The following is a 22401-nucleotide window of genomic DNA, read 5'->3' as shown; positions in this document are numbered from 1 at the left end:
TGAAATTTAAGTGATTTTTGGTACCTTTAAATTTAATCAGTCCATGCCAGGCTACTGTAAAAACTAACCTCTGACTATAATATTCTTGACTGTAAATTATAGTACTTTCTGCTGCTTTGATGTTTTTAAAGGCATAATTTCAATTTTTTTCTGTTCAAAAAAAAAAAAAAAAGATTCATCATTGCTGTGTATATTTTTGTGGCAAAATTTATATAACAAAATTTACCATTTTAACTACTTTTGAGTATACTATTCAGTGACATTAAATATATTCACAGTTGTGCAACCATCAACACTATCCATTTCTGGAAGTTTTTTTTTTTTTTTTTTAATATATTTTATTGATTTTTTACAGAGAGGAAGAGAGAGGGATAGAAAGCTAGAAACATTAATGAGAGAGAGACATCGATCAGCTGCCTCTTGCACACCCCCTGCTGGGGATTATGCCTGCAACCAATGTACATGCCCTTGACCGGAATCCAACCTGGGACCCTTCAGTCCCCAAGCCGACGCTCTATCCATTGAGCCAAACCGGTCTTGGCCATTTCTAGAAGTTTTTAATCCTAAACAGAAACTGTGTACCCATTAAAGAATGACTCATTATTCCTTCCTCTCCCAAACTCACAGAAACATCTATTCTACTCTTTCTGTATGATTTTTCTAGTCTTAGTATCTCATATAAATGGGATAATATGATATTTAATATAATACAATACTCCTTTTGGATGTGGCTTATTTCTCTTGTTTTTAAAATTTGCCCATGCTTAGCATGTATCAGAATTTCATTCTTTTTATGGTGCATGGATTCGTGCACTGGTGGGGTCTCTTACCCTGCCCTGCACCCTCTTGCAATCGGTGACTCTAAAGGGGATGTAGGACTGCGGGCATCTGGCTGAAACCAGCAGTATAGTGACATCCCCTAAGGGATGTACCGTGTTTCCCTGAAAATAAAACATCCTCCGAAAATAAGACCTACTTACAGGTTCCTTCTGAGTGAAATATAAGGCATCCCCCTGAAAATAAGGCCCACCCCTAGGCTCTGTCTCAGAATGAAAATTAATTTACCGTAAACTGGTTGCTAGGGCCGCCCCAACTGGCGTCTAGCAACCAGTGACGTTAAGCGGAGTCCTGATGTCACTGCTGTGTGGAGGTGGAGCGGAGGTCAGAGGTCGGAGTGAGTGGTGAGCGTGGGGCAGGAGAGCGGAGGAGACTTTCGCAGATGCGTGTAGAAGAACAGGAGGATTAGAGCAGACGGGATTCGGTGAAGGTGATGAGTGCTGGTCTGTCTCTGCTGACACTACCTGATGCTCACGGCCGCCCTCATGATGACTGAAGGTTCTCAGTCAGTGGCAGACCCTGCTCCAGCCCAGATCCAGGCCCCAGCAAGCCCAGTGACAGTCCCCAGGCAGGCCCTAGGGGGTAAATGTCTGATAAAGGGGTACGGGGGATGTCTGGTGAAGGTGTTCAGTGGCACAGGGGTGGGGGGGAGGGGATCACTTAAAATGACACAGGAGGATCAGAGGGGGCAATTAAAATGACAGGAGGATCAAAAGAGGTTACTAAAATGGTAATCCCCCCTCTGATTCTCCTGTGTCATTTTGGATCCGTCAGTCAGTTGAGTGGCTCTCCCACTATGGGAATTCACTGACCACCAGGGAGCAGCTCCTGCGTTGAGCATCTGCCCCGTGGTGGTCAGTGCATTTCATAGTGACCAGTCAAAGGGTCTAACAATTGAGTGGTCATTTAGGGTTTTTTATCTTCCTATATAATAAAAGAGAAACATGCAAATTGACTGTACCTCCACTACGCCCACAAGCCAATCGGGAGTGAGTATGCAAATTAACCCAAACAAGATGTCGGTTAATTTGCATATTCAGGAGCAGATCAAAGACTGAAGACAGCATAGAAGGAAGCCAAGCGCTGCAAAAGGGAGCAAAGCTGCGGAGAAGCAAGCAGGGCACCAGAGAAGGGAGGGAAGCAGGCGGGGCTGTGGACATGGCCACAGGAAGCCCTGTTTTTGCAGGAATGCCCTATTCTTTTATTTTAATTTTTTAAATTTACTTTTATTTTATTTTACTGATTTTTTTTACAGAGAGGGAGAGGGATAGAGAGCTAGAAACATCAATGAGAGAGAAACATCGATCAGCTGCCTCCAGCACACCTTTCAGTCCGCAGGCCAACGCTCTATCCACTGAGCCAAACCGGTTTCGGCGGAAGCCCTGTTCTTGCAGGAAGATTCCTGCAACAGGCCTTTAGTATATAAATAATATTCCATTGTATGCATATACCACATTCTGTTTATTCATCTGTATATGGATACTTGGGGTTGTTTCCACCTTTTGGCTGTTGTGAACATGATGCTATGAACATTGTAAACAAATATATGTTTGAGTTCTTGTTCTTAGTTTTTTGCACATACTTTGGAGGGAAAATGCTGGCTCTTATGGTGGTTCTGTGTTTTAACTTTTTAAAAACCACCAAACTGTTTTTCACAGTATTTATACCGTTTTATGTTTCCACCTGCAAAACATGAGGGCTCTAATTTCTTCATATCCTTTCCAACATGTATTATTTTCTTCTAAAAATTTTTAAATAATAGCCATCCATCCTAATAGGTAAAGTGGTATCTTATTGTGGTTTTGATTTGCATTTCTCTAATGATAGATGATGATGAGCATCTTTCATATTCTTATTTGTTATGTTCATTTAAAAATATTGCTTCTACTTTCTCACTTAATTGGTAAGGATGTGTTGACTGTAACTGTTGACTTGGCAACCACAGTTTTTCCACATTAATATATTTTTAATCTAAATATGTTAAACTAAACATGTTTTTCTCTCTCTCTCTCTTTTTTCTTTTCTTTTTAAAGATGGCTCTGAGTAAATCAATGCATGCAAGAAATAGATACAAGGATAAACCTCCTGACTTTGCATATCTGGCATCCAAATATCCAGATTTTAAGCAACATATTCATATAAATCTGAATGGAAGAGTGAGGTAGGTAACAGATGAAGAATTCTGGATACTGTATTATTCTAGTGTAATCTGAATGGATACAGTATAGTGGAAAGTGTTCTGGACTGATATAGACCTGAATACTAATCCTAGATATTTTATTAAACATTTTATTAAACATCTGACCTTGGACAAATAACGTACCTGCTTTGGGTTTCAACTTTTTAAAGGTGAGAGGATTGCACCAAATGTTTTTTAATTTCCCTTGGCTTTAAAAGAAATAAACCCCTAAATGTCCAAATTATTACTTATTCGTCAGAGATCCCAGAGTAACTGCATAAAACTTAAAATTATGTTCTGAAATTTGGTAGCTGGTGCCCTTCTAGTGTGGCTCAGTTGGACATTGTCCCCTGCATGCAAAAATTGCTGGTTTGATTCCCAGTCAGGGCACATGCCCAGGTTGCAGGCTCAATCCATGGTAGGGGACGTGCAGGAGGCAGTTGATTGATGTTGCTCTCACATTGATGTTTCTCTCTCTCACTCTCCCTCTCTCTGTAAAATCTATTTTTTAAAATCTAATAAAATAAAATTAAACTTGGTGGCTGGTGAGGGTCTAAAATCTTTTTTTTTAAGTGTGTTGCTTTGAGGTAGGAAGATAATAGCCATGATATCAAAACTGTGATTTCACAGATATTATTACTTAAGATGTCACTACATTTAAGTTAAAAAGTTGATTTTTAAAATTTTTAAAAATAATAGTATGACTGCTTCAGGAAATGACCAAGATGATGATAATGGTATGGGAGATTATAACTGATGTGCATGATACACCTTTGAAAAGGAAACGTTTGACTGCATTCCTAAACTCTATGGGAATTAAAGAGGGATGGAAATTTTAAGTCCCACACCTGGGGGAAGGTGTGGTGATTTAACTATGGGTGCTGGAGAAGGAGGCACAGGATTTTTGTGGAGAAGAGGCAAGGTAAGGAATAATAGGATCATTGCGCTGACCCCTTCCTTTATCCTAACAGTCTTCTTATGACTTTAGAAATAGAGGTCCTAGGGCAGGACTTAACCTGGGGACCAGGATACCTTAGAAATAAAATATGAAAGTATTTAAAAATATATTTATGTTCATTTTTCTAGTTAAGAATCCTTAGTTTTCGCCAAAACCAGTTTAGCTCAGTGGATAGAGTGTTGGTCTGCGGACTGGAAGTTCCCAGGTTCGATTCCGGTCAAGGGCATGTAATACATTGGTTGTGGGCACATCCCCTGAAGGGGGTGTGCAGGAGGCAGCTGATCGATGTCTCTCTCTCATCAATGTTTCTAGCTCTCTATCTCTCTCTTCTTCCTTCCTCTTTGTAAGAAATCAATAAAATATTTAAAAAAAAAAAAAAAAAAGTTGAGCACGGCCCTAATTATGAGTGCTTATACTACTTAATTTTTATTTATTTATTTATTTTTAAATAAATCTTTATTGCTCATATTATTACAAATGTTCCTCTTTCTCCCCCCCCCCCTCCATTGCTCTCCTCTACCAGGTTCCCACCCCACCCTCTGCCCTTTCCCCACCCCCCATTGTGCTCATCCATAGGTGCACAGTTTATGTTCAGTCTCTTCCCACATCCCCCTCTCCCTTTTTCCCCAAGAATCGTCATACCTCTGATTCTATTATATTCAACAGTTAAAATTGTTCATCAGTTTTTTTAATTTCCTTGGTTTTTAGATTCACTTGTTGATAGTTACGTATTTGTTGTTCATAATTTTTATCTTTATTTACTTTCTCTTCCGAAAGAACCCCCTTCAGCAATTCATATAATTCTGGTTTGATGGTGATGAACTCCTTTAGCTTTTTTTTATTAGTGAAGCTCTTTATCTGGCCTTCGATTCTGAGTGATAGCTTTGCTGGATAGATTATCTTTGGCTGTAGGTTCTTACTATTCATCACCTTGAATATTTTTTGCCATTCCCGTCTGGCCTGCATGGTTTCTGTTGAGAAATCAGCTGACAATCATATAGGTGCTCCTTTGTAGGTAACTACCTGCTTTGCTCTTGCTGCTTTTAATATTCTCTTTGTCTTTTGCTCTTGGAATTTTAACCTGTTAACCGAGCGGGAGTATAAATACATCAAACGTAAACAATATTGGTAACGGGTAAGACGTATGAATACGTCCTGGAAATATATGTTGCGCCCTGAGAGGGATGGTATATATTTTTTGTAATCTTTATAATTGTTTGTAAAATTTATAATTTTTTAATTCGATGTTTCCATTTTTTTGTTGGTATTCTTTTCTATTTTTTTGTAATTTTGTATTTTCCTTTGTGCTTTATATATAAATAAATGAAAAAATATATATCATTTATTTTAATTAAGTATAAATAAAAAATAATAATAATATGAAATTACATCCTCCGGGCGTGACGTACTGACACGTCCTAGTGAAAGAGTACGCGCCCATTACAGGTTGTGTAATTAAAAAGGGAACTCCCCGGTTAACAGGTTAATTATGATTTATCTTGGTGTGATCTTCTTTGGATTCCTTTTGTTTGGAGTTCTGTGTGCTTCCTGGACTTGTAAGTCTAATTCTTTCACCAGGTGGGGGAAGTTTTCTGTCACTATTTCTTTCAGTATGTTTTCGATATCTTGCTCTCTCTCACCTTCTTGGACCCTCATAATTCTGATGTTGGTTCGCTTGAAGTTGTCCCAGAGGTTTCTTACATTATCTTCAATTTTCTGGATTCTCTTGCCTTCTTGCTTCTGTGGAGGAGTGTCTTCTGGCTCTTTATGTTCCAAATCTTTGACTTGATTCTTGCGATCTTCCCTTCTGTTTTTAGGACTCTGTATAATATTTTTTATTTCAGACAATGTATTCTTTGTTTCTTGTTGATCCCTATTATTTCTTGTTGATCCCTTATTATTTCTAGTTGATCCCTTTTCATATCCTCATAGGTCTCATTTATTTTATTGGCCTTTTCTAGGAGGTTCTTGAACAACCTTATAAGTGTGGTTTTGAACTCTATATCCAGTCACTTTTTGTCCTCCATTTCTTTTGTTTGTGATCTATTTCCTTGTCTAGGCATTTTCGCAGCTTCCCTGATGGGCGGAGTTTCAGGGTGGAGCCTACAGCCTTGGCTTCCATCAGCCACGCTCTATGCGGTTCCTGAGTCTCAGTAAACCCCAGGGTCCTTCAGTACTCGTTGCAAGCACCTCTGAGAGAAAGGTGCCCTCGATTTTCGCCTGCTATCAAACAGTCTAGGCTCTCCCCCAATGAGCCCAGAACTGGGGTTCAGTTCAGTTGGAAGTGGAGCTGGAGGTGGCGTTCAGAGCAGTCTGGAGCCCTTGTCTCCTTCCCGCCAGGGCAATCCCGCAGCACAGCCAACCGTCCCTTCTCTGCGTGCAATGTGTGTGCCTCCGGGACCTCCTTTCGCAGCTCCCCCGGGGTTCCACCTTACAGCCCAGCTCCCTATGGATGAATCCCCGGGATCTGGCCTAGAACTGGGGTTCAGAGGAGTCGGAACTGGGGCCCAGCACACTCCGAAGCCTTTGTCTCCTTCCCGCCAGGGCAATCTGGCAGCAGAGTCAACAGTTCGTCCTCTGCACTCAATGTGCGGCCCCGGGACTGCCTTTCGCTGCTCCCCTGGGATTCCTCTTCACAGCCCCCGCTCCCTCTGTTTGAGCCTGGGTCCCCAGGTTCTGGCCTAGAACTGGGGTTCAGCGCTGTCGAGTCTGGGGTTCAGCACAGTCGGAGCTTTTATCTCCTTCCCGCTAGGGAATGCCAGCCAGGCACTCAGCCGCCCCCTCCTCTCCGGCTCCATCTTCTCCGCGCACGCCACATGTCTCCATACCTCAGGTTTTTACAGCTCCTCCGCTCTTCCTTCTGGTTTTTTTCCTTGCTTCTCGTTGTAGAATTTCCAGTCAGTTGACTTTCCTGTAGTTCTGGGTAATGTCCATTTTATATTTTAGTTGTATTTTATTGAAATTGTTGTGTGCGGCTGTGGCTAGGTGTTTGCCTGTGCAGCCATCTTGGATTCTCCTGCCTTAATATTTATTGATTAACCATTTTGTGCTAAGTTCTAGAAAAGCCATAATAAATAAGAAAGACATGTGGATATGTGTCATTTGTTTGTTAAACTCTGAGGTGGTCTCTTATGGGATGCAGGGTGTGGTATAGGAAGAAGGGGTATTTATTCTTAGTCATCCTAAGGACCAGTCTTAACAGTGCCACTAACCAGCTGTGAGGCCTTAGATAACATTCTTAGCTTTACTGTGATTGAATTTCCTCATCTAAAAAAGAGGGATAAGGGCCATACTTTGTTTTGTTTTTAATATATTTTTATTGATTTCAGAGAGGAAGGGAGAGGGAAAGAGAGATAGAATCATCAGTGAGGAGAAACATTGATCGGCTGCCTCCTGCACGCCCCTTACTGGGCATCGAGCCCGCAACCCGGGAATGTGCTCCCCATCAGAATCGAACGTTGAGCCAAACTGGCTAGGGCAAAGGCCATACTTTGGATGGTTGTCACACAGGTTAGTAATAATGCATGCAAAGTGACTGGCACATTGTACTCACTTAGTAAATGATAGGTATTTTATCATTATTTAGCTTGGTATATATAATAGAAGGTGACGAGGGTTGCTGGTGGGATTGATATCACTCTGTTTTTCTTCCTTGCATCTCTCACTGCTTTGTTATAATCATTCTGACCATTGCAATTAGATTTTAGTTTGTGCTTGTTACCACCCCATAGGGACATTTTGCAATTTACTTGAGCCCTGTCAGTTGAGTTTGAGTAGAGTGTGACACTTAACTGGTTTGGTTTAAATCAAAGACCCAGAATTAAGGGGCTTTGTCCTATCTTAGGACTATACTATTTTTAGCATCTCGGTGAAGATCTAATGAATTGAAAACAATGTTGGAGTAAAATTGGAAGGCTTAGGTCTTTGTTGTTACATCAAGTTCAGTGTTAGAATGATTGATATTTTAACCATGGGTCACAGAATGTATCCTTCCAAATGCTGTTTGTAATGTAATACTGTATTCATTAGTATTTGTGCAGGAGTCATTCTGGGGAAATCTGACATGAGCCTTTTGACAATAGACTATTTTGTGAAGCTGGGTGTGTTAAACAAACAACAAAGACTGATAGAATAAATTGCTACTTTCCACGTGAGAGCTAATTTTAGTTCCTGTGATCTCAGAAATGAGAAAGAAAAAGATCTTGCCTGTGTTCAGGATTTTTTTTAATGTCCCAGAGTGCTAAAGTGACCTAGATATTGAACTAGTCAAGTTGGGTGACTAGACTTTGTCCTACAAAAAGATTTCCAACCCTGAGATTAGTGTCTGTATTTTCTTAGAAGAAAATGAAGAAAAAATTATATTGCTGTTTCTTTGCTCCAGATGTTTGATGAAGCTATGTGATAATGCTCAAGCCGCAGTACTATTTTTTGGCGATTACTGTCACTGTGGGAAAGGTCCCTGTTTGGTCTCCAGCAGACTTGACCTCCTTTCATAGAAACAAAGGACTCTGGAACCAAGGACCTGTTTTCCTTTTTGGAAATTGTTTTTAATTGTACATGCATTATAGAGCCCTTAATGGGAAAAGGACAGAAATATATTTTTCCTGACTACATTTATGTTAATGTTACAGCCGAAACCGGTTTGGCTCAATGGATAGAGCGTCAGCTTGGGGACTGAAAGGTTCTGGGTTCGATTCCGGTCAAGGGCATGTACCTTGGTTGCGGGCATATCCCCAGTAGGGGGTGTGCAAGAGGCAGCTGATCGATGACTCTCTTTCATCGATGTTTCTAGCTCTCTCTCTCCCTTCCTCTCTGTACAAAATCAATAAAATATATTAAAAATAATAATAATAATGTTAATGTTACAGACATAAAAGAAAAATGTCAGTTTTTCTACAGTAAAAATCTATTTGTGTTTAAGCCCTTGTCCTTATATAGTAATTTTTGTGGTTGTAATTTTGATACAGATGTAATCATAGGACTTATTTTTATCACTGCTTGATGACATTATATTATAAACATTTTCCATAGAGTTATAAAACACTATTAGCCGAAACCGGTTTGGCTCAGTGGTAGAGCGTCAGTCTGCGGACTGAAAGGTCCCAGGTTCGATTCCGGTCAAGGGCATGTACATTGGTTGTTTCTCTCTCATCGATGTTTCTAGCTCTCTATCTCTTTCCCTTCCTCTCTGTAAAAAATCAATAAAATATATATTTTTTAAAAAAACACTATTAAGAAGGTGATATTGTATGAAATGTATTTATAATAATATAAAAACATGAGGAGAATGAAAGTCTCCATTTGTACTCATTTATCCAACCATTATATATTTAAGGTTTTTTTTGCTTTGTTTTTGTTTTATTTTTACAAGAATGTGATCATAATGTACATATATGCTTTTATGTATATAAAAAGCTTGTGCCTTTTTTTTTTTTTTTAATCAAGGAATCCTCTTCATATAAGAATATGTGAATCAGCCCAGTCTTATCCTTTCAATGACTGCAGAGTATTCTCTTGTGTGGATGTATTATAACTTTTTCAGTCAACTCACTGTTGTTTACTTTTAGGTTATTCCTAAATTTCTTGTAATACAAAACAGATTTATTTAACTGTTTCACTTACTGTTGGTCTTTTTTTTTTTTTTTCTCTTTATTTTCTTTTTCCCATCACCATTTATTCCCTCTATGCCCTCTTAAGTCATTGGGTTTTGTTAGAAAATCTATATACTGTTAATTGTATTAGAAAGGATAAGGAACGCCAAAACTGGTTTGGCTCAGTGGATAGAGTGTTGGCCCCCCCCCCCCCCGTGCAGGAGGCAACTAGCTGGTCGATGTATCTCTCTCATCGATGTTTCTAACTCTATCCCTCTCCCTTCCTCTCTGAAAAATCAATAAAATATATATATTTTTTTAAAAGGATAAGGGAGTGCTTAGAAGGCTAAGTTTTTTTCTTATTCTTTGCTCTTTAGCTAGCTTGGGAATCTTAGTGTAAGAGATTAATCCAGGCAGTTTATTAATGTTTTGCAAGTAGGATTTTGTGTTCTTTGGTTTATTTAAGGTTATCAATAATGGTCATGGTCATTTCCATTGTTTCAGGATTCTTGCTTTTGTATGTTACTATCTAATTGCTTATTTAACCAGTGGAGATGTTAATGTTTTTTGTTTTTGTTTTTGTTTTTTTAATTCTTAAAATCAGTTGTAGAGAAGAATTTATTGGTGGAAAACACAACAGAAGGCCATGGGTTTGGCTTTTTGTTCTGTTCAACAACCAAATATTACTACTGCTACTACTACTTTATATTCTAATTCAGTTAAGTACTCCATCTGTGCTCTGGATCTCATATCCTCCCCTCATCTCAGGAACTTTACACAGCTCAGTATTCCTTCTCTTAAATATTTAACCCCTGTCAACTAACTTTCTTCCCTTTGACTTTTTTAAAAGTATTTTTTTTTATTGATTTCAGAGAGGAAGGAGGAGAGAGAGATAGCAACATCAGTGATGAGAGAATCATTGATTGTCTGCCTTCTGCACACCCCCTTTTGGAGATCAAGTCTGCAACCCAGGCTTATTTCCTGACCAGGAATTGAACTGTGATCTCCTGGTTCATAGGTCGACACTCAACCTCACTGGCTGGGCCTCACTGGCTGGGCCACAATTTTATTTAAAAGCCAGTACAGAATAGCATTCAGAAGTTGCAGGACAGTAAGTCAATATATGCTGCTCTTAGGTAATATTGTTCAAATTAATTTTATAATGTATATAGGTTAAGTTTTTCAATAGGAAAATTCTGAGATTTGACACTTTAGATTTTAAGGCTTTGAGTGTAGTCATTATATTGGTATATACCAGTGGTTGGCAAACTCATTAGTCAACAGAGCCAAATATCAACAGTACGACGATTTAAATTATTTTTGTTTTTGAAATTTATTTTGAGAGCCGAAAACCGACTTCTGTGCATGGACCAGGAAGTTTCAGTCGCACTATATGTGCGCTCCTACACGTGGTATTTTGTGGAAGAGCCACACTCAAGGGGCCAAAGAGCTGCATGTGGCTTGCGAGCCGCAGTTTGCCGACCACTGGTATATACTTCTGTATGTTTAGCAATGATGTTTAGAAGTAGGTTAAGTTGCTATTATAGTCAATAATGAATGCATAAATAAATGGAACAACAAGACTATGGGTTGGTTTCTCTCTCTTTGTCTCCCACTTCCTCCCCCCCCATCAGTAAATTAAAAATTAAAAAAGAATGTGAATTTATTTGAATGCTGTAATATGAACACGCAGATGTGTAAACTTCTTTCCATGTGTAAAAATTGACTCTTCATTGCTTATTGTGTGATTTTTATTTATATGAAGTGTCCACAAAAGGCAAATCTATGGAGACAAAGTACATTAGTTGTTGCCTAGATCTGAGGGTAGAAACAAGGAATGACTTGCAAATAGGCATAAGGCTTCTTTTTGGGGCTGGTGGAATTGTTCTAAAAATTGGATTATGGTGATGGTTGTGCAACTTTGTGAATATCCTAAAAACGATTGAATTGTATATTCTAGGTGAATTTTATTATATGCAAATTGTACCTCAGTAAAGCTGCTAAAAATAATCAAATTTTAAATTTGATACAATATCTGTCATATTTAAGTATCATATTCTATTTTCATTATTAAACACTTTTTCTGCTTTCTACTTTTAAATTTAATTTTCAAAGAATATGCTAATGTCACATCATGTTAATGGATAATAGTAAAAAATGGCCAGCATTTCTAAAATAGTTACTATGTACTGGGCATTATGCTAAGTACTTGTCACGATTACCTCTCAGAAACACTGTGATATATGTACCACTGTTCCTACTTTATAGCAGAGGAAACGTGTCCTCAACTTGTTCTAAGTCACACAGGTGGGAAAGGAGTCAATCAGACAGGAATTGGAATAGAAACATTTGTCCTTTATCTTTCATGTATGAAAATGCAGTGTTGTTGATGGGAACTTATACTGCCATTTGTATACTGTGTGTTAAACACCCTTGTGTGGATACTCTACACCAGGCATGTCAAACTCAAAGGCTAACATGGGGCAAATAAAGAAAGTGTAAGTTTATGTGGGCCGAAAAGAAAAAAAAAAGCTTCAATTTCCATAGAAACATAGGTTTATTTCAATAGAGACATGCTGAATACCAGGGGTTGAAATAAATGAGTAATTGTTAACATAACATAATAGAACATTTTAATAAAAATTAATATTTTTCTTGAACATTAACTTACCAGACACTGAATAACTGCACAAATTAATAAGCGTAATGCAAATAAACCTATTTTTCTTGTTCTCCAAAAAGTGAAATATTTCCTGTGGCACACACTGAACAAGTCAGTCTAAGATGGAATGTCATGGCAATTGGCTGCTAAAATATTTGCTGCTAGAATTAGTGGAGAGAAATGGTGCGCCTGCATGTAAGGCATGTAAGGGAAATGAATGCAACTCGGTTATAGTAATCAGTCATTAGCAAATGTTGTAGTTCGTTATTAATAACTAGAGGCCTGATGCATGAAATCTGTGCAAGAGTAGGCCTTCCTTCTCCAGGCTTCCCTCCGGGCTGCCAGCAGGCACCTGGGACCCGGGCTTCCCTCGCAGTCCCGGCTTCGTCCAGAAGGACGTCCGGTCTAATTAGCATGCTATGCTTTTATTATTATAGATTATGTATAACAGGATATTATAAAAATTAAGTTATGAAATGTTTATTAAAACGTTTCTTACATACCAATATATTAGATAGGCTGCAGAAACATTTGTTGTGGGCCACATGCAGCCCTTGAACCGCGAGTTTGACATGCTTGCTCTACACAGCTATGTGTTAGGAAATTCAAGTGGGTGTTCGGTATTGCCTGGCTACCATAGAGCTTGTACAGCATATTGAATCTTATTAATCCATTTTACTTATTTTTCTCCATCCCACAGTCTTAATTTTAAAGATCCTGAAGCCGTCAGAGCTCTCACTTGTACTCTCCTAAGGGAAGATTTTGGGCTTTCTATTGATATTCCGTTGGAGAGACTAATTCCCACGGTTCCCTTGAGACTCAACTATATTCATTGGGTAGAAGATCTGATTGGTCATCAGGACTCTGACAGAAATACTGTCCGAAGAGGAATTGACATAGGTATGTGATTTTAAATTCTTCTTTTGATTACATGTAAGTTTAATAAAATTTTCAAGGCCGAATTCTTTATAAATTTATCTTGTATTATGTGAAAGAACCTAACTATGGATATTACTGCTCTCATTTGCTACATCTGGGCTTTTCTGCCATTAATTGCTTTTGACCACCAAATAGGGAGCAAATGGGTAAGAGAGACAAAATGAGGGAGGCTCTTGTTTTCTTAGCTTTTCAGATTACCATGTTGGTATTTATGTCTACTGGGTATTAATTTTACTCTGAATTATTTGATATTAGTAACAAAATTTCCGTATTGTGATTTTTGTGATAATGGCCATTTGATAAAAGATCATGTAGGCCTGAATACTTTCAGAACCTCTTGGTTATTTGTAGAGTATCTAATCCAAAAATTAAAGGTGGGGAAAGTCATGAGTCAAAGTAAGATATTCTCTTTTTTTTTTTTTTTTTTTTTTTTTAATATATTTTATTGATTTTTTTTTTTGCCCCCCACCCTCCCTCCCACACATCCCCTCCCTCCCCAGAGTTTTGTGTCCATTGGTTATACTTATATGCATGTATAAAAGTCCTTCGGTTGATCTATTATCTCCCCCAGATCTTCCTCCCCTCCCCGCTGTAATTTGACAGTCTACTTGTTGATTTACTGTCTCTATATCTATCTTTTGGTTCATCAGTTTATAATGCTCTTTGTTATCCACAAATGAGTGAGGTCATGTGGTGTTTCTCTTTCATTGATTGGCTTATTTCACTCAGCATGATGTTCTCCAGTTCCATCCAGTTTGCTGCAAATGATGAGAATTCCTTATTTTTTATGGCCGCATAGTATTCCATTGTGTAGATGTACCAAAGTTTTTGGATCCAATCATCTGCTGACGGACACTTAGGCTGTTTCCAAATTCTGGCTATTGTAGATTGTGCTGCTATGAACATAGGGGTGCATATATCCTTTCTGATTGGTGTTTCTAGTTTCTTGGGATATATTCCTAGAAGTGGGATTACTGGGTCAAATGGGAGTTCCATTTTCAGTTTTTTGAGGAAACTCCACACTGTTCTCCACAGTGGTTGCACCAGTCTACATTCCCACCAGCAGTGCACGAGGGTTCCTTTTTCTCCGCAACCTCGCCAACACTTGTCGTTTGTTGATTTGTTGATGTTGGCCATTCTGACAGGTGTGAGATGGTACCGCATTGTTGTTTTGATTTGCATCTCTCGGACAATTAGTGACTTTGAGCATGTTTTCATGTGCCTTTTGGCCTTCCTTCTGTCTTCTTTTGAAAATGTTCTATTTAGGTCCATTGCCCATTTTTTAATTGGATTATTTATCTTCCTTTTATTTAGTTGTATAAGCTGTTTGTAGATGTTGGAGATTAAACCTTTATCAGTGGTATCATTTGCAAATATGTTCTCCCACACTGTGGGCTTTCTTGTTGTTTTGTTGATGGTTTCTTTTGCTGTAAAAAAGCTTTTTATTTTGATGTAGTCCCATTTGTTTATTTTCTCTTTAGCTTCCATTGCCCTAGGGGTAGTATCAGTGAAGAAGTTCTTTTGGCATACGTCTGAGATTTTGCTGCCTGTGGATGCTTCTAGTATTTTTATGGTTTCCCGTCTGATGTTTAAGTCCTGTATCCATTTTGAGTTTATTTTTGTGAATGGTGTAAGTTGGTGATCTAGTTTCATTCTTTTGCATGTGTCTGTCCAATTTTCCCAACACCATTTATTGAAGAAACTGTCTTGACTCCATTGTATATTCGTGCCTCCTTTGTCAAATATTAGTTGAGCATAGTGATTTGGGTTGATATCTGGGTTCTCAATTCGATTCCATTGATCTATATATCTGTTCTTGTGCCAGTACCAGGCTGTTTTGAGAACAGTGGCTTTGTAATATAGTTTGAAGTCTGGTATTGAGATCCCTCCTACTTCAAAGTAAGATATTCTCTTAATTACAAACATCTACAATGGAGAAAACTGTTCAGTTTGATTCATTTAGGAGTGCAAGTGAATATACAGAAGGAACTGAAGCAAAGGTATATTTAGCAATTATAAATGTATTAGATGTTTGTAATAGCCGACATTTTTATGATTCTTCCATGATGGCATTTAAATTTTTTTTTTTAATCCTCACCTAGGATATTTTTTCCATTGATTTCTAGAGAGAGTGGAAGGGAGGAAGGAAGAGGAGGAAGAGAGAGAGAGAAACATCAACATGAGAGACACATTCATTGGTTGCCTCTTGATCACACCCTTATCAGGGTTGGGGAACCTCCAGCACAAGGTACATACACTTGATCAGGAATTGAACCCAAGACCCTTGGGCATTTTATTTTAAGGAAGAACAGTCTCATCTATTTTAAGTCAACAAACGAGAGTGCATGACCAAAGAGATAACCTTACCTGACAATCGTCTATTTTAGTCCTAATTACTCCGTGCATGTACTGCTTATCCATAGTGGGAGTAATTCCGAAACTATTTCCTATAAAGAGATTTTCAACCTTTGCATCTGCATGGCTGATCTCAACAGTGCCATTTAAAAATACCATGCCATGAGGCAAGCTATAGAGAAAAAGACAGGCTTTAAGAATCTCTTTTAAAAAAAGATAGTTAAGCCGAAACTGGTTTGGCTCAGTAGTAGAGCGTCGGTCTGCGGACTGAAAGGTCCCGGGTTCGATTCTGGTCAAGGGATGTACCTTGGTTGCGGGCACATCCCCCGTAGGGGGTGTGCAAGAGGCAGCTGATCGATGACTCTCTCTCATCTATGTTTCTAACTCTCTTTATTCCTCTCCCTTCCTCTCTGTAAAAAATCAATAAAATATATTTAAAAAAAAAAAAAGATAAACAAAAAAGATAGTCATATGTTAACTTGGAAAAATAATATATAGGGAACTTGAATAATTTAAAAAAGAAAAGAAAAGATCTGATTTTATTACTAAATACTGTCAGGAACAACTAATGCCTGTTTATGCAAACCATTGAAACTTATTTTACTCTTTCTTCTTTTAGTCACTAAATGAGGTCCTAGGGTTGATGCTCTAACCACCAAGCCAAAACAGCCAGGGGGGTTGTGTTTTTTTTGTTTGTTTTTTTGTTTTAACTCCACATTCACTTACCTGAGTGATTAATGTCTTTCTCTAGCTTGCAAAGTGCGGAGCCTGTTACCTTTTTGCTTACTATAATATCCCAAGAACTAAAAAACATCTAGTGCCTAGTAGTAGGTATCCAGTTAATAATTTGTTGAATATTGATAAATATGTGATTCTTTTGACTTTAAAAAATCTGAACACCCATATAAGCTAAATCCTATATAAAAATAATGAGGTTAACAAAAGCTTCTGCCCTTTTATGTTCATGGTTGATGGGTTATAGAAAGTTTAAAAAGCTTCAGAGCTTATTTGGTACTAATTTATTTTAATTATGCCCTAAATCTTCTAAAATAACACTTGGGGATATAGGAGGTTAATGGATTTTAGCTCTTCATAAGGGGCACTGGTGCTGAAATCACATTCATTCTAATTAGGGTTCTATATAAATTCTTCCCCCAGACTCCATCAATTTGCTCTAATTCCATGATTATACACTTGCCATTTTTTATTTATCATTACAAGATTACAAATGGTAACTTAAGAATGTCATTCAGCTTTCTGAGGGGATTCGGGTGTTAAAATGCAAGTCTTTGGTCTTAAGAATTGAGAAACCTGATTTTTTTTGCGAAGGACAGGACTTTTACCTCTTTATTGTTGGGCAACTGAAGGAAAGTGTACTTTTTTTTTTTTTTTTTTTTTGCTTTAAAAAAATTGAAATATGAAGAGAGAGTTGTGTGAGATCAACACAACCACAGCTTGGGGATGTGGTCTGGATTTTTCCCCCCTGCATAGATGAAAGTGCTGCTTGAAATTTCTTATTCTGCATGACTCTCTTACCACAATGGCGAGGAGGGGCTTCTGAGAGGAGCTTGAGGACCCTTTACCATCCTTTCCCTCCCCTCATCACATGTCCCCTAGGAGGTGGTGGTCCAGGAGCGTCAGGGAGTTTAGCAATCACTATGTCTGTCAAAGAGCTTAACTGTTCTGGCCATCAGGTGCCCTGTTTTTTACTAGACTGTTCAGAATTCTTAATGAGGAAGCTGTAAGATGAGCCTGGGTTTCCTCCGGGTTAGGAGGAGTTCTAGCCTCTCCTCTTCCTGTGCCAGGGTCTGACCGGAGGAAAACAGGCCTGAAGTGGCTGGTATGAGCTAACTACTTAGGCCTTTGGGAGAAACACTGGCTTCTTTTCTCTTTAAGATCTTATTGGCCAATATTGGTCAATGGTTATAAAAGCAATATTTGAGATTAGTGTATAGTTAGAGGTTCTACATACAAATTTAGGACCAAACCCTAGTTGTCAAAGAATTATCTTTCCTGGAGCATCTGCCTATGAATGTCCCCTTGAAACTTTGGTGGTCTAGCCAGTGATTGATGTATTTTTTGTTTTTATAAGATGTATTTTTAAAAATATATTTTTATTGATTTCAGAGAGGAAGGGCGAAGGAGAGAGAATCATTAATTGGCTGCCTCCTGCATGCCCCACACTGGGGATCCAGCTTGCAACCCTGGCATGTGCCTTGACCAGGAATTGAATCGTGACCTGGTTCATAGGTTGATGCTCAACAACTGAGCCATGCTGGCTGGGTGATGTTTTAGGTTTGGACCAAATGTGTTTCCATGTCTTCACATCTAAGATATAAATTTTCTCTTTAAATTTTTTTCTTTATTAATTATGATTTCCTTCAAGTAACAATTCATAGATATGTGGGGAACTGGAAGGGTTTATGCCTTATGTATTTTTTTATACTTTTGGGGAACAGGGTATCCATTGATCTATTTTAGTACTGTGGTGATTTAACAATTAGCATTGATTTCTTTTAAGAAAATAAAGATTTGTGTAAAATTTTATTTTTATTTATTTATGTTTAAAAAATTCTCAGGTTCTTTTTTTTTTTTTTTTAAATATATTTTATTGATTTTGTACAGAGAGGAAGGGAGAGAGATAGGGAGTTAGAAACATCGATGAGAGAGAAACATTGATCAGCTGCCTCCTGCACACCCCCTACTAGGGATGTGCCCGCAACCAAGGTACATGCCCTTGACTGGAATCGAACCCAGGACCCTTCAGTCCCCAAGCCGACGCTCAATCCACTGAGCCAAACCGGTTTTGGCGGATTTGTGTAAGATTTTAAATGAAGACATTTTTATAAAGCAAATTAAATTGTTTTGACAATTTTTAGTTTATCAATCATGTATCCCTTGGTCACTAGCCAATTATGCATACTTCATTTTACATATAACAAACATACAAAAAAAGAGGTTAGTAAGATTTCTATCCTCTAAGAAATTTGAATCTAAGTATGGGATAAGACAAACACATGAAATAACTAGTGGCTTGGTGTATGGATTCGTGCACATTGAAAGGTAATTAATTAGAAGGCATTTTAATATTATTTGCCCTTTCTCTATAATAGAAGTGTCAACCAAATTCATGATTGACAATGACATTGAAACACATGCATGTGCCGAAACTGGTTTGGCTCATTGGTAGAGTTGGTCGAGTGTCGGTCTGCGGACTGAAAGGTCCCAGGTTAGATTCCGGTCAAGGGCATGTACGTTGGTTGCGGGCACATCCCCGGTAGCGGGTGTGCAAGAGGCAGCTGGTCGATGTTTCTCTCTCATCAATGTTTCTAGCTCTTTATCCCTCTCACTTCCTCTCTGTAAAAAATCAATAAAATATATTTAAAAAAAAAAAAAAAGATACACATGCTTGTGATTGGCACCAGCGAGGGCTTTATATATACCCCACATGAGCGAGTCAATGTTTATTTTTGAATTGCCAGTGCGCGTCATATGTACTGGCTGGTTGGATGATCGGACATACGTATGGTCAGTTACTTAGCCTTTTATATTTATAGACTAGAGAACCCAGAATCCACTACCAAGGCTATATGAATTCTAAGAAAAGAATAGTGTTTTTGCTTATTATTCTCTCCTCTCCCTCAGGTATATACAATGTGTTTTGAATTTTTATTTTACTAGGTACTGGAGCATCCTGCATCTATCCTTTACTTGGAAGTACCCTAAATGGCTGGTATTTTCTTGCAACAGAAGTAGATGATATGTGCTTCAACTATGCAAAGAAAAATGTGGAACAGAATAACTTATCTGATCTTATAAAAGGTTAGCTCTACAGAATAAATATCCCTTTTAAGCTTTGCTTTAGTAACCTTTTTTTCTAATTTAACACATTTCATTCTTTTCCTTTAATATACAAAATTTGGTACATTATAATTGAGTTCACTGTTTTGTTATCAGAATTAATTCAGAAAGAGGTATAGTAATTACAACCAAGCTTCATAATCTGTGGATTCTGTATTAGTGAATTTGCCTACTTGCTAAAATTTGCCTACGTGGGGTTATATTTTAACTCCAAAATCAATACTTGTACTTTGGTGGTTATCCATAGACATGTACAGAGCAGAAAAAAATTTGAGTCACCCAATATACATGTTGCCAGCTGAAGTTGAACAAGGTGATGCTCTGCCTTTTTGTTTCAGCTCTCACATTGTAAAGTGTCCTTTTCATGGTCTGTTTAGTGCCATTTTCTTTGCACTTTTGTGCTTTTTCTTGGTGATTTTATTGTTTAAAATGGCCCATAAAGCCAAAACCGGTTTGCTCAGTGGATAAAGCATCACTGAAGGGTCCCGGGTTCAATTCCGGTCAAGGGCATGTACTTTGGTTGTGGGCATATCCCCAGGAGGGGGTGTGCAAGAGGCAGCTGATCAATGTTTCTCTCACATCGATGTTTTTAACTCTCTATTCCTCTCCCTCTCTGTAAAAAATCAATAAAAATATATTTAAAATAAAATGGCCCCTAAATATAGTGCTTACCGTATTTTCCACTGTATAAGATGACTGGGCGTATAAGACGACCCCTTAATTTTACAGTTAAAACATACGTTTAGGCCTATATTCGCTGTATAAGACTACCCCCCACTTCCGAGGCAAAACCAGTTCTTTTTTATTTTTTATTATTATTATTATTTTAATATATTTTATTGATTTTTTTGCAGAGAGGAAGGGAGAGAGATAGAGAGCTAGAAATGCCGATGAGAGAGAATCATCTACCAGCTGCCTCTTGCACACCCACTACTGGGGATGTGCCCGCAACCAACGTACATGCCCCTGACCAGAATCGAACCTGGGACCTTTCAGTCCGCAGACCGACGCTCTACCACTGAGCCAAACCGGCTTCGGCACCAATTCTTTTTTTAATAGACCGCCTCTCTAACTCAGCCAATCCAAGCAGGCTTTTTATGCATGCAAATTATACATGTTCTGTACCCGAAGCTACACTGTGTTCTAGTAAAAAGCCTGTTCAGATTGGCCAGAGTCAGAGAGGCAGTCTATTAAAAAAGAACTGGTGTTGCCTCGGAAGTGGGGGGTAGTCTTATACAGCGAATACAGGCCTAAACTTATGTTTTAACTGTAAAATTAGGGGGTCGTCTTATACGCCGGAAAATACGGGTAAGTGCTATCTAGTGCTCCTGAGTGCAAGAAGGCTGTGATGTGCCTTGCAGAGAAAATTACGTGTGTTAGATAAGCTTCGTTCAGACATGAGTTTAGTGCTGTTGACCAGGAGTTTAGTGTTAATGAATCAACAATATATATTAAATAAAGTACCTTTAAACAAAAACATAAATTAAGATTTATATTGATTGGTTGATGAAAATGTTGGACCAGAGGCTCACGGTTACCAGACCCACCCTGTGTTTCTCTCCAGAGCCAATGGTTCAGCATTCACTGATTCCGTGGTTGTGATGACTTTATAGAACGTAAATATATGCTCAGATACTGTAAATGATAGAATCAACTGTATATGAAGAACATGGTAACCAAGATTTTATTTATTTTTAAAAAATATTTTTATTGATTTTAGAGAGGAAGGGAGAGTGAGAGAGAGAGAGAGAGAAACATCAATGCTGAGAATCATTGACTGTCTGCCTCCTGCATGCCTCCTACTGGGGACCAAGTCTGAAACCTGGCATGTCCCAAACCTGGAAATAAAACTGTGACTCCTGTTTCATATGTCAATTCTCAACATTGAGCCACACCAGCCGGTTGTTTTTTATTTTGTTTTATTTTATTTTAGTCACCAAGATTTTAAAAGTAAGAAGACCCCACTGTTGATTAAATTATACCATCTTATTTTTATTTCAGTACATGGAACTCTGCTACCAATAGTTGAATTCCCTTAATCTGTTACTTTTTTTTTTTTTATTTAATATATTTTATTGATTTTGTACAGAGAGGGAGAGAGATAGAGAGCTAGAAACATCGATGAGAGAGAGTCATCGATCAGCTGCCTCTTGCACACCCCCTACTGGGGATATGCCCGCAACCAAGGTACATGCCCTTGACTGGAATCGAATCTGGGACCCTTCAGTCCCCAAGCCTACGCTCTATCCATTGAGCCAAACCGGTCTTGGCAATCTGTTACTTTTTATGTTTGTCTTTATCCTATATAATCCTATATAATAAAAGCATAATATGCAAATCAACCAAACGGTGGAAGGGGGCGGGGTTGGTGAGAACCTTGGCACCAGGCCAGCCAAGGCACGTGCCAGTGGGCAGAGGGAGGGGATGGCGGTGGGGGTGGGATGGCAGCGATCAGCAGTAGATGGACAATGAGGGAAGGGGCGGGACGTGCAGGCTGGCTCCGTTCCCTGATCGGCCACCTGGTCGCCTCCTACAGAGGGAGCCTGATGGGGGTGGTGCTGTCCCCTGATCACATGCCCAGTTGCCTCCCACAGAGGGACTGAGGGACCCCTCACCCAGGATGCACAAATTTTCGTGCACTTGGCCTCTAGTCTTATATATATAAAGGGCTGTGATTTATTTGTGTTTTTTATTTATTTAAGAGACTCCCATAAAGAGATTCCACAAAGTCATGCCAAAACCGGTTTGGCTCAGTGGATAGAGCGTCGGCCTGCGGACTGAAGGGTCCCGGGTTCAATTCCGGTCAAGGGCATGTGCCTTGGTTGCGGGCACATCCTCAGTAGGGGGTGTGCAGGAGGCAGCTGATCGATGATTCTCTCTCATCGATGTTTCTAACTCTCTATCCCTCTCTCTTTCTCTCTGTAAAAATCAATAAAATATTAAAAAAAAAAAAAAAGATTCCACAAAGTCAATATATTATTGTAAAGGGAGATACTGAAGCCTGTATTACTGGCTTCTA

General features: G+C 38.6%; 1 protein-coding gene across 1 annotated transcript in view; it reads left to right on the top strand.

The window, feature by feature from the left end:
• Positions 1 to 22401, top strand: part of METTL16 (methyltransferase 16, RNA N6-adenosine) — a 66665-nt gene that overhangs the window by 3559 nt on the left and 40705 nt on the right. Inside the window, exons 2-4 of the mRNA XM_084863000.1 lie at positions 2871 to 2998; positions 12928 to 13127; positions 19203 to 19343. Coding sequence (XP_084719126.1) covers positions 2871 to 2998; positions 12928 to 13127; positions 19203 to 19343 — 469 coding nt within the window. The remainder of the gene's footprint in view (positions 1 to 2870; positions 2999 to 12927; positions 13128 to 19202; positions 19344 to 22401) is intronic.

The sequence above is a fragment of the Pipistrellus hanaki genome, assembly GCF_964339955.1.
Source record: "Pipistrellus hanaki genome assembly, chromosome: 16".
NCBI classification, from domain to species: Eukaryota; Metazoa; Chordata; class Mammalia; order Chiroptera; family Vespertilionidae; genus Pipistrellus; species Pipistrellus hanaki.
This window is presented reverse-complemented; position numbering and strand designations above follow the sequence as displayed.